The sequence below is a fragment of the Channa argus genome, chromosome 12 (assembly GCF_033026475.1).
Source record: "Channa argus isolate prfri chromosome 12, Channa argus male v1.0, whole genome shotgun sequence".
Taxonomy (NCBI): Eukaryota; Metazoa; Chordata; class Actinopteri; order Anabantiformes; family Channidae; genus Channa; species Channa argus.
The window spans coordinates 5050736-5074504 of NC_090208.1; the positions used below are offsets into that span (position 1 = coordinate 5050736).

The 23769-nt window shown below is 40.1% G+C and overlaps 2 protein-coding genes across 7 annotated transcripts in view; one reads left to right on the forward strand and one right to left on the reverse strand.

Annotated features, from left to right (window-relative positions):
- Positions 1-7: 7 nt before the first annotated feature.
- Positions 8-6992, reverse strand: LOC137137838 (Fc receptor-like protein 5). The gene is made up of 7 exons (XM_067524582.1): positions 6787-6992; positions 6231-6266; positions 5898-6161; positions 5573-5818; positions 5424-5498; positions 1490-1642; positions 8-1106 (listed from the first exon to the last, which is right to left on the reverse strand). Exons 1-7 carry the CDS (start codon positions 6824-6826, stop codon positions 1081-1083), a joined length of 840 nt encoding a protein of 279 aa, XP_067380683.1. The 5' UTR covers positions 6827-6992; the 3' UTR covers positions 8-1080.
- A 567-nt stretch (positions 6993-7559) lies between these two features.
- LOC137137809 (V-set domain-containing T-cell activation inhibitor 1-like) overlaps positions 7560-23769 on the forward strand; it is a 66375-nt gene continuing 50165 nt past the window's right edge. For 5 of the 6 annotated variants that reach the window (XM_067524479.1, XM_067524477.1, XM_067524478.1 and 2 more), the window contains exons 1-5: positions 7560-7735; positions 8921-9245; positions 17533-17868; positions 19985-20341; positions 20412-23707. In XM_067524479.1, the coding sequence (XP_067380580.1) occupies positions 8921-9245; positions 17533-17868; positions 19985-20341; positions 20412-20587 (1194 nt within the window). In that variant the 5' untranslated portion in view covers positions 7560-7735 and the 3' untranslated portion in view covers positions 20588-23707. Of the gene's footprint in view, positions 7736-8920; positions 9246-15796; positions 16106-17532; positions 17869-19984; positions 20342-20411; positions 23708-23769 lie in introns of those variants that run through there. The other variant, XM_067524482.1, reaches the window with a different exon arrangement.

Genomic DNA, 23769 nt, shown 5'->3' on the forward strand with positions numbered 1-23769 from the left:
TGATTCTGGTTTATAAAACACAATGTAACTCTGCAAAACTATAAAGATTCAAAGCATTTGACAAACTTTTCATTCAGAGGTTTAGCAGGTTTACCAGGATGGAAACGGCATTAGTTTGGAACAGTATGTAACACACTTCATCACAATGGAAATGGTAGGTGAACCAACGTGAACAGACTTGAACGTGAACATCTACAGAGCCACACTGACGATTCCAATGATAAAATTTATTTTTCATGTTTTTTTTGTTTTTTGTTTTTTTACAGACAGTTTCTTCCTTTTAACATTTATAAGATGATGTTGTCAGTCAATAAACACAAGTCATTCTGTGCAAAACCTACAAATATTAAACATAATGACAAAAATTGATCATCTTATACAAATGCTGATAATTTATAACCTTTTTAAAAAATGTTTTATCCACAGATTGTGAGAGTTCATATGCCCTCCCCTCTAAAAGTATTAGAACAGTGATGCCAAAGCCTTATATTTTTACCGTAGGCTGAAAACATTTAGGTTCGAATTCAAAAGGCAAATGTGAGACAAGAGATCAACATTTCAGCTTTCATTTTTAAGTATTTACATCTGGATCTGATACACAACTTAGAACATAGCACCTTTTTTTAACCCACCCATTTTACATGTGAGCAAAAGCATTGGAGACTTAAAATAGATTAAAGTGAATTTACTATTTAGTTGCAAATCCTTTCCTCGGAATAACTGCATCAAGCCTGTGACTCACTAACTTCACCAAACTATCGCGTTCTTCTTCTCCAGACTTTCACACCACCTTCTTTCAGTTCTTGTTTGTTTTGGGGTGTTAATCTCTCCAGGCTCCTATTTAGCAGGTAATTTGCTCTATACGGTTTAAGCCTAAAACCGTCCACTTCTTGCCCCTGATGAACTCCTGTGTTGTTTTGGGTCATGATTAATGTAAAAACCAGCACTGATGAAACATTAACGTGCAGCTTTAAACACGACATGGCCCATCATGCCAATGATAAGTTCAGGTTAGAAGTCATGCTCAGAGCTGAACACCACCACGTCATAATGCTCCTCCTTGGCTTGGTTTGACAAGACTTATGCCATGGAGATGGGACCATTATCTGCAATTAGAAACATCATTGGAAAAGTTAATCAAATAATAATAAACAATCATTGGCACTGGAAAAAAGCAAGGTTTTTATTTTTTTCTCAAGAATTTTAACTTAAAATGAACTAATTAATAGTAACTGATGACCTGAAGCCGACACATGCTGGGTTTGGATTTCCAGGTACAGCTTGTTTCTCAGATTGAAGCTGTGATTAAAATGAGATGAACGGCTCTATGACTTTACTCTTATTTTGTAAAAGGTAAACGTATGATTGTAATTATTAAACCAAGTTTAAAAATAACCAATACAGATTCCAACAGCATACCCAGCCATCTTCTGGTTAAAAGATTTAACTGGACTGATTAATAAGGATGGTGAATGATTCAGAGTTTTACCTGTTGGTCTTTGTCGGTATGCAGACACCATGAGGACAGTGGAGATGAAGTATGGACAGAACACCACCAGGTGGAGGACCAGGGTGATTAGATGGGAAGTAAAGTAGGGGGGCGAGGCTGCACATGTGGGTTGAGTTGAGACAGGATAGTCCCCTATGAGAGAATCATAGAGTATCATATGATTAGAGCTGAGGATCATAGTGTGAAAACCTCATTGTTAAAGACAGTGTCGTCCTTGTGGCTCTAAAGGGGGTCAGTCAGTCTTAATGGCTTATGGCTTATGAGAGGTTAACATGTTCCAATACTTTTAGTCACTTTATATTTGGCTAATGTGAAAAAAAAGGATTTCATCCATGTGGTGTATATTAAGTATTACAAGTTAAAATTGTTGTAACGTCCTTACAATGTTTTCTCCTGCTAATGTGCCCAGTTAAAATCTTTGATTTGTTTTGTGGGTTTTATTTTTATAACTTCCTGTAAGACGCTAAGTGTTTTATTTTGAAAGGACAGCTAACACATTAAAAAAGAACGAAGCTTAACAACGGTAGAAGACGGTAAAAGGTAACAGACGGAGAAATAAAACGAGACTAAAGACATTAAGGAGACGGTTACGGACAGTGTCTTTTTGTGTTTAGCTCCAGTTGAAAGTGGTAACGAGGTTGGTTTTATGATTCATGTAAATTTTAAAGGCATTTGAATTTTGTGTTGATTAAGTTGCTAAATTGTCTTTATGTTAGCTTAACGTAAAACTGCTATACTACGTATTACCGGTCTGATATGGTTTGAATTTATTGTTTTGTCTCAGTTTACTTTGCGTAGCTTTTACGTTGGTTTGAAGAAAAGGATAAAGAAAATAAACTATTATCAGTAAAGCTGCAAATTTCTGACTGGACGCTACAGTAAGAGCTCGCACCTCAGCTGCTCCGCCTCTCATCATGGTTATAAGTCCTCACTTACAACAGACGGCAGGCAGCAGAAGTTGGTCTGAAACGTTAAAGAATTAAAGATAAATTAGGCTACAATGGACATGGAGGTTACAGAGGCCTCATCTGCATTTGCTAAAGACACCAACCAACAGATTGTAGATCTGCAAAGGGAGATTTATGAATACAAAGGTTTGTTTGAAAATGCAACTGATAATACAAGACGAGATATCAATAAGACCTTACGGTGTAAAGAAAAACTGCTCTCTGATCTACAGCACCAAATTAAAGACACCACAGAGGTTCTTCGCCGCTCAGAAGGTACCAGAGCACCAAGTGAAAGGATGGCTGCTTACCACAGGGAGGAAACGACCAAGAGGAAAAGAGGCTAATTGGCTTATATGAACATTGGAAAGTTCAGGTTTGTAAGGCAACAGAAGAACTAAAGTCAGACATCACTGAAACGCACATGGCAACAATTGCAGACATTTTAGAGAAAGAGAAGGACGACATCATGAAACTCTATGCTGAAATGAGAGATTATATAACACCAACAACTGATTTAAGATAAAAAGTAGTTGCATGTGAGGCAGTGACCAGTGACATAATTAAAATCCTATATGAAAGACTAACTGGCATTGATGGAGACTTTGATGCAGAAAGGAAAAGATGTCGCCTCCGTGAGCTGCTCAATCAAGACTATGCCCTTTCCATTTCTGGTTCTACTGCTGCACAGCCAAACATCACCCATAGCTCCTCATCTTCCTACGTTGCAGCAAAGCGAGCAGATGCAGCAGCAGAGCTTGCTGCAAAGGAAGCAGAGTATAACATCCTTCTAGAGGAAACCAAACAAAAGGAAAAGATAGGATTCCTAGACGAACAGCATAAGAAAGAATTGGAAATTTAACTGTGTGAATTGGAACGTCTGCAGGCTGGAAAGGATGTAAAGGCAGCTAGAGCCAGGTTGGAAGCATACGACAGAGAAATTACTCAGATCACTGACATTCAGCCAGTTAAGACTGAGCAAGTGACACTACATCCATCCAACACTGCCATGTTTTAAACACCTCCTAAAGTCACTCTACAGGACCAAGCTGTTCAGGACAGTATACAGCCTGAGCCGGCAGTGTTCAGTGAAATTAAAACTGACCACCATGATGGGAAAAAATACAGTTGTAAGCAGTGAGAAGGTGTCTGGTCTTCGTGTTAGGGGTTACACCTCAGCCATACACATTCCCCTTCCTCCTGCTTAAACAAAGGACTGTATACCTGCAAATCGTAACCACATACCCACTTGTCTCCAGCATTTGGCTGTTTCACATCTATCAGCAATCAGTGATGAAATTCCCCCCCATTCCTCAGTTGTGAAGTAGGTCTCCGCATAGGCTACAACTGTTCCCAAGCTTTGGCACCTAAACAAGTGATAATAGGAATAGATGATGAGCCCTATGCTGTACAAACAGACTTAGGTTGGAGCATTGTTGGCAGAGCAACACCTTGTCATGACACAGAGGGGAAGAGCAGTCTTTGCCACAGGGTTTCTGTCAAAGCGGTTCCTCCACTAACACCCATGGATGCAATCCGTGCTTTAGAGAGCGACTTCAAGGATGCATGTGGAAATGAAAAAACTGTGTCTCAAGAAGATCTTGTTCGACCTAACCATTTCAAGAGAAAATTCTTTAGAGATGAACAGTATAAGGAAGATTACATAAGGTATACGGGCGATATTATCCAAAGACGCGATGCAGAAGAAGCCCTGGATGATGAACAGCCTGGTGAAAAATGGTATATTCCACATCATGGCATCTATCATCCTAAAAAACCTGAAAAGCTCAGAGTCGTGTTTGATTGCTCTGCTAAGTATAGCAGCCAAGTTCATTGCCAGAGACTTTTATGTAGATGATGGAGTTACAAGTACCGAGAGTGTTTTCAAGGCCATAGAACTGGGAAAGGAGGCATGTGAAATATGTGCTAAGGGTCTACGTCTACACAAGTTTGTGTCAAACAACAGTGCTGTTCTGCAAAGTAAAGCCACATCAGAACATGCAACAGACATTACAACAAAGGACCTTGCCTTTGATGGCATGCAAATAGAGAGAGCATTAGGATTCACTGGAATGTTGAAAGTGACCTTTTAACGTTCAGCAGTGCTTTGAAAGAACAGCCTCCAAAACATCAGGGCATATTTTCTACTGTTGCATCCATATATGACCCCTTTGGATTTGTCGCCCCCTATGTGCTATGTGGGAAAATAATCCTCCAAGAAATGTGTCACCAAGGTACTGGATGGGATGACTCACTACCAGATCACCTTAGACCACGGTGGGAGAGTTGGAAAAAGGACCTTGTCAGTCTCAGAAAAATACAGGTTATGTTCCTACTGACTTTGGAAAGGTTGTGAAGTGAGAATTGCATCATTTCTCTGATGCTAACACAACTGGATATGGACAGTGTTCTTACCTGAGATTGAAGAATTAAGCTGAAGAGGTTCACTGTGTTCTTATTATGGGGAAATCATGTGTTTCTCCCACAAAGGTGACAACTATTCCACGGTTAGAACTGACAGCTGCAGTGGTCTCACTGTAACCGAGTAACATGCTGAGAGAGGAGCTAACTTACACCGATGTGGAAGAACACTTTTGGACGGACTCCAAAGTCATCTTATGCTACATAAACAATGAAGCAAGGCGATTCTGTTTAGCTGCAGTTTAAACTGGTAACAAAGTTGGTTTTATGATTTATATAAATTTGTAAGACATTTGAATTTTTTGTTTTGTCTTAGTTTACTTTGTGTAGCTCCTATGTTGGTTTGAGGAAAAGTATAAAGAAAATAAACTATTATCAGACCATCAGTAAAGCTGCAAATTTCTGACTGGATACTACGATTGTTATTTTCAGCTTTTGATTTTAATTACAAATGTCTTAGTGGACAGCAAAACAATTAATTGGACATGACATTCTAGCACTTTAGAGAGGACTGTAGGTCCTGAACTCAAACTGAACTTGCCCACCTGTGATAGAGATCCAGCTGGGTGTAGACTCTTCATCACCATTGATGGTGGGTGAAGGTGGTGTCATAGGTTTTTCTACGGAGGGAATGCACGTTGTCAGGTGAACATGTGGATGAAATAAGTGTTGAAATCAAAGTGAAGCTCCTGACCTGTGACGTAGATCCAGCTGGGTGGAGACTCTCCATGACTGCTGATGTGACACTTGTAGAGGCCTTCATCAGACTTGGTAACATGGTGGATGGTCATGTGACCTGTAGGCTCAGTCCTGATGAGGGAGCCATCTTTATAGAAATCAGCTGAATGATTGGAGGGAGGCCTCTTTGTTTGACAGTGCAGAGAGACATCATGTCCCTCCATCACAGGCAGGACAGGACTCTGCAGGATCACTGCTCCACCTCAACACAGAGACAAACTACAGCATTTCATCCATTTCCACACAGCTTCATCAACACTAACTCCACAGTCTGATCTTACCAGTGACAGTGATGGTGATGCTGTTACTGGTTGATCCGTCTCTGGACTCACACCAGTAAACTCCACTGTCCCATGTGGCGATGTAACTAATGTTACAGGAAATATTAACTAGTGTTCCCCAGTCAACTCCACACTGGGTCATGTGTTTTTTGCTTGTGTTCCTCCTCAGTGTCCATCCAGCAGAGCTGCCGTCCTCCTCACATCTCAGAGACACAGAGTCGTCTTCAAAGAGCTGAGAGAAGCTGGGACTCATAGTCAGCTGAGCTGGAGGGAAAAGACTTTTAATTAAATTAATTTACAACCACTGCTGAATGAGCCCAGATGTTTACTGACCTTGGTTTGTTGAGCCGCACAGTAGCGTGTTAAGAACTAAAGAGAAAAGGCTGTTAGGTTGGTCTGAAGGTTCACATTCAACAAGGCAACAGACAGAAAGTAAAGTGTGAACACACTGTGATGTAGGTTTGCGTTGTTCTGTTTAAGCTACCTGTAGATGTGCACAGCTTTTTATTAGTATTTCATTATGTATCAATGTTGTTTGTCTGCCGAAGGTTGTCCATGGCAGTCCATTGATCATTAACTGATGTAAAAAGTATTTTTAATTTTTTTTTAAAAAAACTGAAAATAGTGCCCAAATTGCAGATTATTTATTGTACTTGCCAGGAAAACCCTTACTGTGCTGTGTCAGCATGTTATCAGAACATTGTGATGATCTGTTTAAAGATAACACCAATAATGACTCATTCTGTCCCTTTCAGGAAATTGGGGGACATTACACACTGATCTGCTGAATAGCTGAATGCAGACTGGGTCCATCCACATGTATGAAAGTCATATAAAACTCAAACAAATTGTATTAATTATATTAACCTAAAATTTCAAAAATACTTACAGAAAATACAGAATGGCCACATCAGAAGCTCTCCCTTCATTCTGCTACTTGGTAAAATAACAGCAACTCTGCTGTGTTTAAAGTAAAGAAACCTCCCCCTCTTTCCTGTCTGTGGCCACCAGTGTTGGGTTGTTACGTGCAGAGGTAATTTTTTAATCGTGTTTTATTTGATGTGATTCGAAGTCAGAGTTTTTTTTTTATTGTTGATCCTTTATCTGAAGACAGATTTTCATCCACATATATATATATAGAGAGAGACTATAGACAATATAGTTTGAGATCTTTACCAGGAAATAAAATGAGTTACACAAACTATAAGACTGTGGTTTCTTCAAAAGGAAGTTGCTTTGGACCTGTTTCTAATGTGAAAACTCTTGTGTCACTTAGCAGCACATGCAGCATTGTGGAAACAATGAGTGAGTGTTTTTTAATCATTTATGTCAGGTCACAAATAATATTTGGGGGCCTGTCTCAGATGTTTTCTCTGCATTGTTAAAAAAACACTGATTACAAGAAACACTTGATACTAAGAACATTTACATTTAGTCATTTAGCAGATGCTTTTATCCAAAGCTCTCCTCTCAATAGATTTAAGTGCAGTAATCATGTACTAGGTGGAACCTTCTAGCGTCATGTTGCAGCTTGTCCGGATGTTCAGACAAGATTGTGCATGTTTTCAGTTCACTGACATTTACAGGGCTGCTCCTCTATAGGCCTTTATTTTATGGGCAGGCTGTGGTGGGCGGATACAGAGACAGAGACTGGTCCATGAGACAAAATCATGTTAAATCAACGCCCACTTCAACTGCATCTCATAGCCTTCATCTACAAATAGACTTTGTCCTGGAGACTAAAAGTCTTTAGTTAAAGCAAAAAAGCATGTCTGCTTTAAAATGGTCTTTCTGTGTTTGTCTCCTGTCCCGTTCTCAGGACTGCTCCGCCTCTGAAGGTAAGCTGGCTGAGCAGGTATAGTTCTGCCATTACTGAAAACCTGTTCACTGAGCTGATCAAAACAGAAACAAATGCTACTTTACTCTGCAATACACAAAGTTAAAATACATTTAGTTTCCCTATTGTTACAGTTGATATCAAAGTGGATGTTGATGTCAGTGGTTTAAGTCAGGAGAGAGCGATCAGAACAACGATCAGAATTTCTTCTCTAAACAAACTTTTCACTTATTTGTGAATCAGAATCACATTTACTCGCGTACACATGTTTGCATGTACTGGTTTGAAGCAGAGGGTGGTGGGATATTGCCAATGTGCACACAGAGTTATTAAGATTTCAAAATGATTAGGAAAATATTCAGCTGAAACTTCCTGCAAATGACCTGTCTTCCTGATTCTTAGACATTAGCAAACATTTCATATTGTTCAACATCTGATTCAGCTTTAAACCTACTTAGGTTTAAGGCAACATCATGTTGAGTTGGAGCTAACAGATGTTGAACAGCAGTTAGTTTTACTTTAATCAGTGCAAGGCAGGAACGAAAGCAGTCCTCAGAGGAGGTGGTCTGTACGACCACTGAACTGTTTGAGACAGAATGAACGAGGGGACCAACTACAGTTATTGTGGTCAGTGTCAACACAATGTGCAGTTCCAATTTCTGAGGAGGTGCACGTCAGGCTAGGATATAGTGGGCTGCAGCTATGCAGTCCTGAGGAAACGGCAGAGGAAGCTCAGACACACGTTAACATGCGTTATACACAGAGTTTAGGTCCTCCAGTGAATAATTTCATCACAACCCATCGAACAGCTGTGGAGATCAGTGTGAAGCAAGTGTGGTGTCAACAATCTGACACGTCACTAATAGATAGAAGAAGAAGAACCTATAATGTTCTTGAGCACATATACATGTTACAATGAAACTCTTCCTCTGGATTTGACACATCCCCCTGGGGAGAGCAGTGGGCTGCCACCACAGGGGCTCACTCTGGGACACACCTGGTGGGTAGGTTGGGATTTGATACTGCAGACTTCTGTTTCTTAGTTTTCTGAATCCTTATTAAACACCACTAACAGAGCGGCTGCCAGCAGCTTAGTGTTTAGTCTGTGAATATTGACTATTAACCAATTAAAATAAAAGATTCACTGACTTTTACTTTACTTTTTACTTGTTTTTCCCTGGTAAAGATGAAAACACAGCCTGGAAGTGACGTCCTTCTCCAGTGTCACAGTCCCACAGATGCTGACATTAAACTGGTAAAGTGGACTAAACCTGACCTGAAATCGGAGAGTTATGTCATCTTCTTCAGAGAGGAACGTATGTATGATGACGCTCAGCATCCATCTTTTAAGAACCGAGTGGAGCTGAAAGATCAACAGATGAAGGGCGGAGACATTTCTGTAATTCTGAAGAATGTCACCATGAATGATGCTGGAACATATGAGTGTTATGTTGGATATAGAGGCAAACCTGAGCTCATGACCTCCATCTACCTGAAGGTTGAAGACTCAGGTGAGTTTAAAGTGCGGCTACTTCCTGGTTGTTGATGTGAGAGTGAACCATCATAGATCAGATGTTTGTGAAGATATTGCTGATGACAGTTAAATAACAAAAGAAGAGGCAGGACAACAGAAATCACACAGAATTGACCAAAATCAACAGAGTTTCTGCATTTGTTTTTGCTCGTGTGGTGACCAGAAACCATTAGTTTTACTGGACTAATCTAAAACTGACCTGTCACTGTCTAACAGTCTGTTAAAACCCAAACATTGTAGTCGTAGGTGAATGAATGAATGATAACATCCTCCAGTCAGTTTGGCTGTTTTTCAAGAACAGTAACAATTCAGCAAAATGCAAAAATGACTTATCAGAATTTAAATATTAGCTGCTAAGTGTGAGGGAAATTTCAAAATCTAGGTAACACTGTTTCACTGTTTACCCACTTCTGGCAGACCCAGTATCAAACCTGCTTACACCAGTGCTTCCTCACCTTTTGCTCCCCAGCAAGACATCCTGTCTTGAAATGTCTTTTTTCTGAGCTCTTTAGTCCTGAATCAGTAGACACTTTTATGAAGATTTTCCTGCTGCTGTCCCTCAAACCACGCCCACTACTTCAAGTCACGCTTCTCAACCAAAATCGGCAAATTCAGGGTTTTGTGATCTCACTACTGGATTCAAAACTATAAAAAACTAAGGGATAATGTCCAACTAGGGACAGGATTAGGATTAGCACCATTGCTACAGCCACAGACGGTGCCCGAACTGCGTTAGTTACTAGGTTTGGACTTTTTAAAGCGGTTTTGTATTAGACACTTTACATAGTCACTGTACTACAGTAGATGGTCGTCAAGACACCTAAGACGTCAATCAATTCAGATGTAGAGGATGTAGTAAAAATATCATGGCAATCTATAGACATCCAAGACATCTTTTCTGGGGCGCTCCTGGATAGAAGACAGGACTTTCCAACAGGAGACCCCCTGTGAAGTATCCCCGTGCTTTACTGGGGACATTAAAGCAACACAGCTCAATCAGATCTGATTGTGCACAGTGTCCTATTAGATATTTCTACTACATTCCCTTATGACTGGAAAAACCCAAAAGTGAAGGAGCACTCTAAAATAAGGGGTGGGGGTAGAAAATAGGACTTGTGAGTGAGCTTTAGTTTCTGATTAGTATTTTTGGCAGCAGGGAAGTTAGGTGACAAAAACTACAGTATTTGTGTCCACTGTGATTATTTTCATGGTATTTGTTGACAGTATTTACTACAGTGAAGTAAACTGAGAGCTTATAGTCCATATAAACCCCAAATACAAATCTTAAAGCCTTTACAAAGAATTTAACGCAAATAGTCACAGCTGTTGAACATGAGATCTGCTCTTAAGAGAAAATAAAATGCCAATAAAACCTAATGGGAAACACAATCACAACCTCCGTTTTTTTTAATCTGTGTATCAGAAAAATTGAAATTAAATCTGTTTAAACCTGAACTTGTAGTTAAAGGCAAACAAAACTGAGGCAGAGTGGTTCAAAGCTGCAGGACTCACTTTTCTAACTTTATATTAAAACAAGTCACTTTTTCATATTAATAAACTAAAATGTAAGTTAGCTGCTGCTTAGTTGGAGCACATTTTAATCTGCACTATAGTTTCTGTCCGTATCTGTGTGTTACTAAAGATCACTGGACTATTATAACTCCCTGTTAGTCTGTGCTACAATTAGCAGGAGAGATCCTTCTCTCAGCTATCGCCACATTAAATGAATATAATTTAAAACGCTCTACCTCACATACAGTCAAACTCTGTGGTATCTGAGACCCCACAGTACCTATTGATGAAGCTTATAGTTAGAGCTGCTCAGTCTGAACCAGCTCTTAGTTATGCTGCTAAAGTCTTAGACTGCTGGGGAAACCCCCCCCCCCACACAATGCACTTAACTCTTTTTAGTATTTATATGTCACCATTGCATGAAAGTAATTTTGTCTTTTCCGTCTCACGTATATGTGCTTTTCCCTCTCTGTCCCTTTCTGCACGTGTCTCGGGCCGTTGAGCTGTATGTTTCCAGTGTGCGGCTACTGAAAGTTTTCCCCAACAGCACCCCTCAACAATCTGTCATCCTTGGAATATGAGGCCAATAGGATCACAGCAACGATTACAGCCCACGTAATCGTAATCTATCCACTGGTACAACTGGGGAACTTCTGTGATGAGCTTAAAATGCTGCTGTTCCACTTCCCTGAAGACGGAACTCCACTCATCATCTCAGGAGACCTGAACATCCACCTGGACAAATCTCAGGGAGCTGATGTGATGCTCTTCAAAACACGTTTGACCTGAGACTGGTCTCCACTCCCACAAAGCCACAAAGCTGGACCTCATTCTCATCTATCAGATCACTTCTTCATTCAGCTCACTGTCTTAATCCCTAGACCTTTGCATTCTCCTACCACACTTGGAACATTCTGCCGCAACCTCAGGTCTCTCAATCCGGAGCAGTTCTCTTCATGTCTTCTACACCTGCTCGTCCCTCAGCTTCCATGACTCACCAACCAGATCTGTGAGCAATGCACCATGCTCAGGAGTCCTGAGAGGAAGTGTTGCAAATCCAAGACTTCATCATGTGACTTTCTCTCACAGTGTCACCAGGGCAAAGACTGAATACTACTAGGACAAGCTCAGCAACACCATGGACACCAAAAACCTGTCCTCCACTTTAAAATCACTTCTCTATCTCCACCTCGTCCACCCACCTCTCTCACTGCTGACGACTTTGCCGGATTCTTTACTAATAAGGTGGCAGCCATCAGCTCCCAGTTTGCTCCTCCAGACGATGACATCCTGCTAACTTTATCCATTACTGCATCACACTCCTTTTTTTCAATGCTGACAGAGGACAAGAAATCCACCATCTTCCTCTCAAACCATCCAACCACCTCCGATTCCCTCGACTCTCCTTCAAGCAGTTACACCTGCTCCAATGCCAGCCATTACACAAATCATCAACACATCTCTTACAACAGGCACTTTTCTGACTTCATTCAAGCAGGCCCAGATTACCCCACTGCTTAAGTAGCCTTCTCTTGACCCCTTCGTTGTGGAGAATTATAAACCATTCTTACTTCTTTAATTTCTGGCCAAGACCCTGGAAGGGTCTTCAATCAACTCTCAGACTTTCTTTTCCAGAACAACCTCCTTGATGTCAACCAGTCTGGCTCCAAAAGCGGTCACTTCACAGAGAAGCTGCTAAAGCTGCAGGTCCATCTTTTGTCTTAATTCTGCTTGATCTATCTGCAGCCTTTTTACACTGTGAAGCATCAGATCCTCTTGTCCACATCCTCTGACTTGGGCATCTCTGGATCAGCTCTAGCCTGGCTTCTTACTTATGTGGATGAACCTTCAAGGTATCCTGGCAGGGGTATCCCTGGGTTCTATAAAGATTGAAGTTCTTGTTTTCCCAGCCAGAATTTCAAAATCACATCAACATTGGATGATGATGCAGTGATTGTCCTCTGCGGGTCTTCATCGAAGACCAACAGAGCTTTATTGACCACACAAAGAACAATGTCTGGTGGTCCCAGCACCACACAGAAGACACAAAGCAAAACTCTTCAGCTCAGTGATCCCAAGATGGTGGAACGAGCTTCCAATCTCTGCACGTTCAGCAACCTCACTCCCAATATTAAAAAAGCTGCCCTAAACAAAACTTTTCTTCACCTTCCTATGCACTTAAATCCTAATGAATAAAAAAAAACTTTCGTTTCTGCTCGTCCTTGCACTTGCAACTCATGAAAGAGAAACACTTTTCTGATAGGACTTTGCTTTGATGTTTTCTCCTTGACTTATATTCTTGCTGTCTTGTACCTCACTTGTAATTCGCTTTGGATAAAAGTTTCTGCTAAATGACAAAATGTAAATGTAATGTACTGGTCCAACCAATCTGCCCAATGTTTTGTTGCTGCCTCTTATGGCTCTTTTTGTCTTTTGTGTCTCCACTCACCCCAACCGGTCGAGGCAGATGGCCGCCGACCCTGAGCCTGGTTCTGCTGGAGGTTTCTTCCTTTAGAGGGAGTTTTTCCTCTCCACTGTTGCCTATGGCTTGCTCAAGGGGGATTTGTTGGGTTTCCTCTACATATCTGTATAGTCTTGGCTTTAGTATGTAAAGTGTGTTTAGGTGACCACGTTGTGAACTGCTGCTATCCAAATAAACTTGAAATGACTTGTCTTGAATCAAAATGGACTTTCAGTGCGTTTCTTCTCACAGGTTTCATTACTTGTTCAGCCGCTGAAGGTAAAGTAACACCTGGTTACTGCAATGTGGGAAACCAGAAGAAACCACTTTAACTGTGGTTCAGTGACTGTGGTAACTTGGTTCATCTACATAAGAGAAAACATGTGTTATCATTCTATAAACCTGCTAATTAATAGTTCAACAAACTTTTCTTTAAACTTTAATGTTTGATTTCTGGCTCATATAAAACAGCAAACGTGTTTTGTATGAACCAGGATGTGTGCCAAGCGTGGGGGGTTATGGGGTGGGGGGGTTACTGAGCCTGTTTAAAAAAATGTCACAAACTGAAACCAAGAGCATTTTTTCTGATAGGATTTTGCTTTGATGTTTTCTCCTTGTCAACATTTCTTGGAAAACACCTGACACTTCTTCCTCACTTCCCCACTGTGAGAGCTGTTAAACCCAGACATGCAGATACATGTCAGACGATATTCCACACTTTGACTTCCAAGTGTGTGACTTCTACATAACACAGAGCTTTGTGTTCTCACTAAGGTCTGATATGTTCAGATTAGTTCTGTAAATATTCACAACCACTGACTACAGGTGAATTGTTGACACAGAGAACAGAAGCAAAACATACGATAAACTGTGTGAAGAATAGAGGAAATAATCTGAATTATGTGAAGAAACAAGTTAGTGTGAGATGTTATCCTCTTAATCTGAAACACACAGTAGCTCTGTGTACATCAATACATTCACTCTTTCTCTATAAACAGTACTACATCTCTGTATCCCTGTGTGTACACTGCATATACTACTGTCTTTCTCTTTCTATATATATACTCATTATGGTAGTTTTAGGGTTACGTTTGCATCTCTGTACAGTACATGCAGTTTCAGAGTAAGAGGCTGCAAACTTAACCTTAACCATAATAAGATTGCACATTTATCTGATACAAATGTTCTTTTCTTACTAGAAATAACACAAATGGTCAAGGTGTGAACAAAAAACGTTAAAATAATGAAAATGTAATCAGTGCAAAGGTTTGCATCACTCTTGATAAATTAATTAAAAATTAAATATCATTATAGTCTTATGAGGTAACATTTGTACTACCTGAAGATGTAATGTAAAAGGTAAACGTTAATGTGTAAATGTCAAATGAATACATGTAAAATCTGATTTAATTTATAAAAATATCTTTACATTCCTCATAACAAACTTTTTTTTTCAAATTGTGTTGGACTATATAAAATTTTTTTCATAAGTCTATTAGAATGTCCTCAGTTTCTAAGGTCCAACACCGGCCCAAACCTGGAAAACAAGTCCAAAACAGACTTTGGGGACCTGCCAAAATGTTCAGAAAATGTACAAAGGATGGTTTAGAACAGAAGATTTAAAATAATAATAATTACTTTGTATAATTAGGCAGGGTGGAGGGAGGCCTCTTTGTTTGACAGTGCAGAGAGACATCATGTCCCTCCATCACAGGGAGGACAGGACTCTGCAGGATCACTGCTCCACCTCAACACAGAGACAAACTAGAGCATTTCATCCATTTCCACACAGCTCCTGCAGAGATACTGGCTGCTATAATATACAACTGAGAGTGGAAAAGTGCAGGTTTTCAAAGTAAACACAGTTCGTGTGCTGCCCGCTAGAGGTTAGCTGTCAACCTCCTTACTGTTTAACCCACTGAGATTGCTGTAGCTGGTCACAGTGCCTCTCATGCTAGAAGAGTAACAGAGTCGGTAGATGCTGCACTTTGGTCTGTTGTCGTGATACGTCACTGTCAACACCATATCAGGGAGGTCAAGTCTGGCCTGTAGACAAAATCCTTTTTTTGTATGAAAAACACTATAATGTTTATATTTGCCACAAATTTTAATATATGTTTTTCCTTTATTAAACAGCTTATGCTCTGTGTGTAAAACCTAATACAGAGATACTGCTGTTACAATTACATAAAGTAAAACTGTAAACTCATTAGTTAAACCATGTGCCTGCCTGATTACTGTATGTAGAAATACTCACAGCAGGCAAACAAAACTCGTGGGTAACAGGAGACCTTATTACAAAAGGAAAACACTGATTGGAACAAATAATTGGAGGGAAAGACAACATTCTCCTACTAGAGTCCTCGACTTAAGCAAACGAGCGCTGATAAAGTTCCTGGAGGTTGATTGTTCGCTTCGTCCTGCTGTGATTGCAGGTAAACTGGAACACCTGTACATCATCCAGCAGGGGGCGGTGCTGGTCTGTCTCATTCACTTTAGTCAAGAGAGTATGTGTAGAGATTATGTTTTAAAAGTTTTGTCTGTCTTCATGTAAATCACATGACTGGCTGAGGTTCGTGACAGAGGAGGAAGTTACAGCTTGTTCGAGGGGGCCACCTTATAAAGCTCTGGTTCCTTTAAATAGCCATTCAACAAAACATCGACATCGCTTCTTTAGGGCTCTGTGTAGAATACGAAAGTAAATAGGAACTTGACCTGATGCCATAAGCCATGGGAGACAAACTCCTCTTCAGGTCTATCACAGCTAACAGCCACTAAGAAGCAGCAGAAGAAGAAGAAGATGTGCACTTTGAAATGGACCCCATTGTTGTGGCTTTTTATTTTTAAGTGCGGTGCCTCTGAAGGTAAGACCTGTCTCCTTACAGCTGTAGTTGAATGTGACAACAAACACTTTTCTGGAAAAAAAAAACAGTCTGAGTCAAGATCTGTGTTTAAAAAGGTTTATTAAAAGGCAGATGTGCTTCAAAAACACTCTGGAATTCATCAGACGTCTGATGTTTGTTTTTAAAGATGGAGAGGAAGCTGAGAGCTCCCAGGCTTTCAGCAAGTTTTACTTAGTCAGCATGGAAGTGATACCACATGTCCACAGTTTAGATCCAAAACAGCAGTGTTGCTGCTCCAAGCTCGCTCCCATTTTCAGCTTTTCTCCTGAAAGTCACTAGAAGAACAAAGTGAGACAGAAGACACACTATAATCTTCATGAATGGGAGGACTGTTGTGTTCTACTGCATTAGTTTTATCCAGGCGTACCTAATAAATTGGTAAAGTGCTATTTACTCATACTTTGTTCTACAGTTTTTCTGTTGCTCCTTTACTTCCCCAAAGTGGGAAAAACCCAGCTACCTTTGTCACAATACAGAATAGAAAGTAAATGAAAGTTAAAATGAAATGAGTTTTACTTTTATAATTTATAATTTGTCAGTTTTTAGGTGGAAACTGTCAGAAACGTGATAATTCTACTATGTTTATTATTGAGGTCAAGGTGGGAAATGGCGTCATACTGCAGAGCATTATAAGAAGAGGTGGATGCAATGTTTCTGCCACCCTATATCAAATGAAAAACAGGGCCATGGCATTAAAACTACCTCTTCTTATATAAAGTAGAATTCCTGGCAGAGTCACTGTGTTCGATTGCATTCAATTGCACAGACGCTCATCATTTCATGCCTGATCACTGTTACTTACAGTAATACACCGTAGTGATTTTTAGTACACTTTCATAACTTAGCATCCTAGCTTGACAGTTAGCTTAGTCTGCTTTTTTCTTTTCTTTTTGCTCTATCAGAAGGATAACTCCTCTTCATTTTCGTTTTAATTAGACCTGTTGTTTACATTGAATCAAACCCCAAAGTTTTTCCAGTGTTTGCTACTTGTTTGCTAAGTTGCTTTGAATAAAAGCATCTGCTACAGTAAAAGATATTTTTTTTTAAATGGCCTATAGCCCTCATCAGGATACTTAGAGTAGGACGTAAAGCCCCACAGCTGAGAGGTGACAACAGAAAAGTGGCTTTGTTGTCATTCATTTACTCCAATACTCCTTAAATAACTAATAATCTAATCTTGACTACATTCACTGAATAATAACAGTTCATCCTTAAACCTCATCTCATCTCTGCGATGTTCTGCGATAAACTGAGTTTCATGTAACAATGGTCCAAATACTGAATTGTCAGTTCAATCTGAGCAGCTGTTGGAATGTTAATGGATCAAAGTAAAAGAACCAAAGTACTGATGGTTACTTCCTGTTTGGTTCTGTTTGCTTTTGCTTCAGACTCTCGACCGGTTAAAGTGAAACCTGGAGACGATGTCACTCTGCCGTGTCGGGGATCCAGAGCTGCTAATATCATAGTGCTGAAGTGGATCAGACCCGACCTGAAGTCAGAGGGTTTTGTGTACTTCTTCAGGGACGAGCACTCGTACAAATCATACCAGCATCCATCTTTTCACAGTCGAGTGGAGCTGAGAGATTCAGAGATGAAGGACGGCGACGTTTCTGTGATTCTGAGGAACGTCAGCATCATCGACGCTGGAACCTACGAGTGTCATGTTGGATATGGAAGCAGCCCTGAGCTCATCAGCAGCATCAACCTGAAGGTTGAAGATGTGGGTGAGTTGGCAGAGTCCAGACCTTCACAGACCAACGAAGCTGTGAGGCTTGTTATTGTGTATAATTTGTAATGTAGTTTGTAGCCTAATTCTGCACAGCAGCAAGATTTACCAGATATTACAAATACTGTGTGTACAGTCTGTACATATATTTAGTACTGTAACTGCAGGTACACAGAAGTAGAATAACTTCTGAAAATTAATCTGAGCTCTGGGTCTGAAATGGAGGATGCTGCACTGATTACATTCTGCTGAGCCTGTATGACACATGTCATAGTATAAATACTGTATATAATTAGTGTAACTAGTTTCTTTAACAATTTTTAATTTTATTAGCTGCCAACAACAACAGAGGACAAACAAACTGTTCTATAATTTTCAGTAAAATTCTATTATTTATCATCTATTGAGAAAATTGGACAAAAATCGAATTTACTAGTAGCACGTTACTCTAATAATATTACATATATGCATATTTTTGTCACAGTGCACTTCCTGTTCCTGGACTTTTATTTTGTGGCCCCTTCTCCCTACTTCCTGTCCCTGGTTCTTTTGCCCAGCTTTACCGTCGTTGTCCCTCATCTTTTGCACCGGTTCCCTCCTCTATTTAAGTTCAGTCTTCCCTTCACTCCCCTGCCAGATACTTGTCGTTGTTACCTCACAGTAGACTCTGGACTTTTGGGAAAATCTGACTTTGTGTTTCTTGGCTTCATGGACTCTTTAATCCTGGACTCTGTGTTTTTGTGTCGTTTTTGGTCTGAGGTTTGTCTTCTGTTGATTTCTGTGTGTAGGTTTAGTTTCCAGTCCTGTCTGCTATTCTGGTCCTGGGTTTGGTGTTTAGTTAGGCTTTGCATTCTTCAGTTTCAGTGGCCTTTGTTCAGTTTGTTCGTGTCTGCCTCCCTTTAGTTCATGTGTTACTTTATGTACTTCAGTTATCTTTTCCCTCCAGTGTGTTTTTGGTTGTTTACTTACTTTAGTCGTTAATACGTTTGTTCACTTGTTTGTATCTTTTCATATTCAGGTCAATCTCTTTGGCCTTTTCCCGAGAGTTCGTTTTGTTTAAACTTTTAGGTTTCTTTGATTTAGATACTTTTATTTTTATTTTTTTTACCCACCCTTCATTTGTGTAGTTGTGTCCCATGTTTCGTAAGTGTATTTTGTTAAGACTGTTCCCGTAGTCTTCCCCTTGTCTTTACCTGTTTAGTAGTTATTGTTATCCGTGTCATTTGTTTCCCCTCATGTTCGGCTCCTCTGGATAGTTTGTCTCTATTCTGTTCTGCACCTGTTTCTTGTAGCCTCCTGTTAGGAGCTGTTATGTTCCGTTGGACATTTCTTTTAAGTTTCTGTCAATAAAAGGTCCTTTTCGTTCATCCCTCGCATTGTGTCCATCCCTTAACCAAAACCCTGAAAATTTTCCCCAGTAATAAGTAACAAACAAAATTAATGTAATACTGTTACAGTTGCTCCATCCGCAAACAACTTTTACTTTTGTTTTCACCACATCAACGATTGACATAAAACATTTAATGTACGTCGTATTAGCAGCACGTAAGCGTGAGTTGGCTGAAATATGCTCATTTCCACTATTGACTCTCCATCTCCGTCTATTTTTAATTTTTCAGATTAAAAGCTAATTTAATGAGTAAAGTAAGAAATTACTGTTAATGGGGACTAATAAGAAAATGAATAATATTATTCATTTTAAACTGAGTGATGAGTAATATATTAAATTTTTTAATAACAAGCCCAACACTGAAGGACACACGTATAAACACTCAAACCAAAGTGCTGCACAGTACAATAGTTTCTACTAAAATATGATCATCTGATAATGTTTGCAGGATCATGCAACACTGATGAAAGCACTTTAAGCCTCAAAAGAAAAAGACAGCAAAAATTGTGCAAATTTACTTTTGAGAAATTGAAATATAAAATAAAACTATATAGATAAATATTTCTAATGCAATATAATCTCTGTTATTGTTGTTAAATGTTAAATTAGTTTGATGGGGTCTAATTCTTTTAGGTTTAGTCTTTATAACTGTCTCAATATTAACTAATTGAATTAACAAATATTTCCTAAAGAACCAAATGACTGACTTTTTCTTATTCTTCAGACTCACAGGAGCTCACAGTGAGGCCTGGAGACGATGTCCCTCTTCACTGTCGGGGTCCCAGAGACGGTGACGTTATTATGTTAAGCTGGATCAGACCCGACCTGAGGTCAGAGGGTTTTGTCTTCTTCGTCAGGGAGAAGCGCTCGTATGAAAAGTACCAGCTTCCATCTTTTCACGGTCGAGTGGAGCTGAGAGACCCAGAGATGAAGGACGGAGACTTTACTGTGATTCTGAAGAACGTCAGCGTCGATGATGCTGGAACGTACGAGTGTCACGTTGGAAAGAGCAACACAGGAAGCAGCAAGACACACACACCTGAGCACATGAGCATCGTCTACCTGAAGGTTGAGGACTCAGGTGAGTTTAGTGTATCATAGTGTGTGTGTGTTTGACGCCTGACACCTCACATGTGATTCTGTTCTTACAGGTCCCACAGCTGGAAACATCAGGGTTGGAGGAGACAAGGAAGTAGGAGTTGTAGTGGCACTGTGGGTTTCAGTAGTTGCTGCTCTTCTTTTTGTTGCTTTCGGTTGTTTTTACTTGATAAAAAAACGTCCTGCAGTACAACAAATCATCACCTATCAGCAGATAACACATGTCTAAGATATGTGTTTTATAGTGTTATTTATGATTGTACACATGGGGTCTGAACTCTACTGGCTTTATGAAGCTCCCAGTAAAAAAGTAAAAAAGCAGTGGTTCCTGTATGTTTAAACAAACGTTGTCCCACATGCCTCAAATCAACATTTCCTAGTGTGACATTTAAGGTGGAAATATGGTGACTTCCATCGATTTGGAGAATATTTATAATAGTAATACTACAGCTTCAACTACTACTACAACTACAATCAATATCGTTTGTGAGCCTGGCTTTGGAATAATATCTGGGATTAGCTCACAGCTTGTAATGCCACAGCTGAGTCAGTTTGTTACAAGTCCTTCAACGCCCACTTTCGTCCCTACTGTCTCATGCAGTGCATCTGGTGCACATATAGGCTGAGTCAGGATCATATGTCCCAAAGCCAACATCCACAGTACTTTTTCCTTTGTTTCTCTGTGCAAAATGTTTTCAGTGTTTATCCAGATATAAGAGCTGTAATCATCAAAATTAAAACAAAGAAAAACAAAAAGTCTGAAATATTTCACTGTGCATGTAATGACGGGTTTCACATGTTAATGACCCACTTTGTAGACATCAGGAGCACAAAGTATACAATTTTAAAATCAATACATTATCCTATGTGTAAATGCAGCTACATGCTGCAAAGTATTTGGGGTTTTGCTGCTGTTTGGATTTTGTGCTGTAGTTGTGTAGCTTTCTTCCTTCACTGGCTGCAGTTCAAATCAGAAAAAAAAACCACAGAAGAATTGAGTAGAAGTAGAAGAGAGTAGAAGAACTGTGAGTCTTTGCCTGCAGTAACACTAGACAATAGTGGGGTATTTAATCATGAAGAGTCAGTTATTCGGAAGATATAATGGATCTGATTTGAATTTGCAGCCCAACATTGGTGTAGCATTCATGATCATATGGAGTCCGTTATTTTGCCGTGCTCGTATATTTTATATAGCTGAGATGGCAGCAGTATAGTGTGTGGCACTTAAAGCATCTCTTTAAAGCTACTTGGCTTGTGCAGTGTTATTGTGCCAAGTTTAGGGTTAAGTTTGCATCCCCCCACAAAGTTATAGTTAAAAAGGAAACTGAAATATTACATTGATTGTTTTATTCTTTTTGACATTTCATAACGAGGGGCCACAGTTATTTGAACTATTTTTGTAAGTTTTGGTAGCTCATTGTCTCCTTTTGATAATTTTGTGCTTATTTGGAGCTATTTTAGAAATAGGGGGCGGGAAGTGACCGTGTTTTGCTTTGTAATCTGGTCACATAACACAGAATCTCGTGCTGTTCTTTGTATTTGTTTTACGATTTCCAGGTCGGCCCTTACCGACACAAGTTCCCGAATTTCGTTGTCCTTCCAGTTTGACGTTGGTGTTGTGTATGTTGGTATGAATAAACACATTCTTTACTTGCAGCTGTAGCAGGAGATGGTCGTCATCAACAAGCCTACTTACTCATGGGAATCCTCCGAAGTATCACCTCCTCTGTTCCTTCTTCTCTATTCAGCTCAGATGGAGATAATCCAGACTTTGCTGTAGAAAAGTCCTGGTAATGTCAGGGCCAACAGACTTGGATGTTATGACCTGGGTCATTATTTATATTGTGTTGCTGTCTCTCTCTCCTCCTCCTCCTTGTGTATTTTGTGTGGGGGTGTGTGTCTGAGGGCTGGGTCACCGGTGGTGTCCATGGATCAGCACATTTGAATTAATTTCCGCCAGCTGATTGGACAAGAAGGTAGGTGACAGAAGCTCGCTCTCTCCCCACATCTGGCCCTACCAACCAACCCAGCATTCTGTTTTGGACTCTGTAAGAAAGCCTAGTGATTTGTGTGTGTGTGTGTGTAGAGATTTCTGGTAATAAGCTTGTATAGAATTCACTGTAAATACTGAGCACCAGGTAGCACAGTAGGAGCGAGAAGCCCTTTTATTTTGCTCATCTTTTCTCCTGTTAGGAGTTTAGGTTATACATCCTGTCTTATGTGTATTTGTTGGTTCTGGTTAAAGAATCTACTGGTATTTAAATGCCCACACACGTAAACTGTCAGGATTAGTTTTAATGTGGACCCAAGAGCAACAAAGTGAGAGAGGGTTAGTGAAAAGACTGAGCTTTATTAAAGACACAGGACAGGGAAAAGCAACCAATATAACAAAAAAGGAGGACAAAACGGTGCTGACACTGGCCAGTACGTTGAGTCCCAAAATTCTCTGGTGCGAGCTGACATGTTTGTACCCTGTGTCTGCAGATCAGCTTGAATTTGTTTAGAAGTTAATCTGGGTTCTTTTTCCACCATTCCAACAATCCTTTGTTGCCATTTGTCATTAATTTTGCTCTTCCGTCCACGTCCAGGAAGGTTGCCATGGGCTGTAAACCTCTTGATGATATTGTGCATTGTGCATTCCAGTGTTGTGTGAACAAAGAAACATTAAGATCTCTGGAGATGGTCTTGTAGCCTTGACATTGTCCATGTTTTTCCACAATCTTTTCGCGCAAAACCACAGACACTTCTTTCTTTGTCTGCTTATTTAGTCTGTTTGTTTGTAATAGTTAAGAACTGTAGTTTTGCTTTTCTGGTGAAGTGGATACTTGGTCTGTTGTTGGTGGTAGTTTCAGCTTAGTGATTAACGAGCGTTCACACCTTTGACCTAACAAAGGCACAAGTTAGGTTGGTTTCAACGAGGGGGCGGTTTCGGCTGTAGCCAATTAAGACCATATATAAGGCACCTGTTGGGCTGGAGCATCAGCCCTCCTTATGTGAAGACCGACGGTGTAAAGACAAGCGAATCTACCTGCACGAGTCCACCGAGCGAGGACATTAGGTAGTTTGTTTCTCATGGGGGTCATCGAACTGTTAGACTGGAGCAAACCTGACTTGAAGTCAGAGGATTATGTTTTCTACTTCAGAGACGAGCGCATTTATGAAAGGTACCAACATCCACTTTTTCATGGTCGGGTGGAGCTGAGAGATCCACAGATGAAGGAGGGAGACTTTGCTGTGATTCTGAAGAACGTCACCATCAAAGACAGTGGAACATATGTGTGTTATTATGGAAATGCAGGAAGTGGACCTCATCTCATCAGCAACATCACCTTGACAGTCAGAGACTCAGGTGAGTGAGTGAACACTCCCCTTTAAAAGTATTGGAACAGTGAGGCCAATTCCTTTATTTTT

Excerpts from the sequence above, each read along its gene's own strand:
- LOC137137838 (XM_067524582.1), bottom strand. The coding sequence starts at position 6,826 with ATGAAGGGAGAGCTTCTGATGTGGCCATTCTGTATTTTCT. Across the intron at positions 5,499-5,572 it reads CAGCTGGATCTACGTCACAG|AAAAACCTATGACACCACCT; the intron begins GTCAGGAGCTTC and ends TTCCCTCCGTAG. Across the intron at positions 1,107-1,489 it reads ATACCGACAAAGACCAACAG|ATAATGGTCCCATCTCCATG; the intron begins GTAAAACTCTGA and ends TTCTAATTGCAG.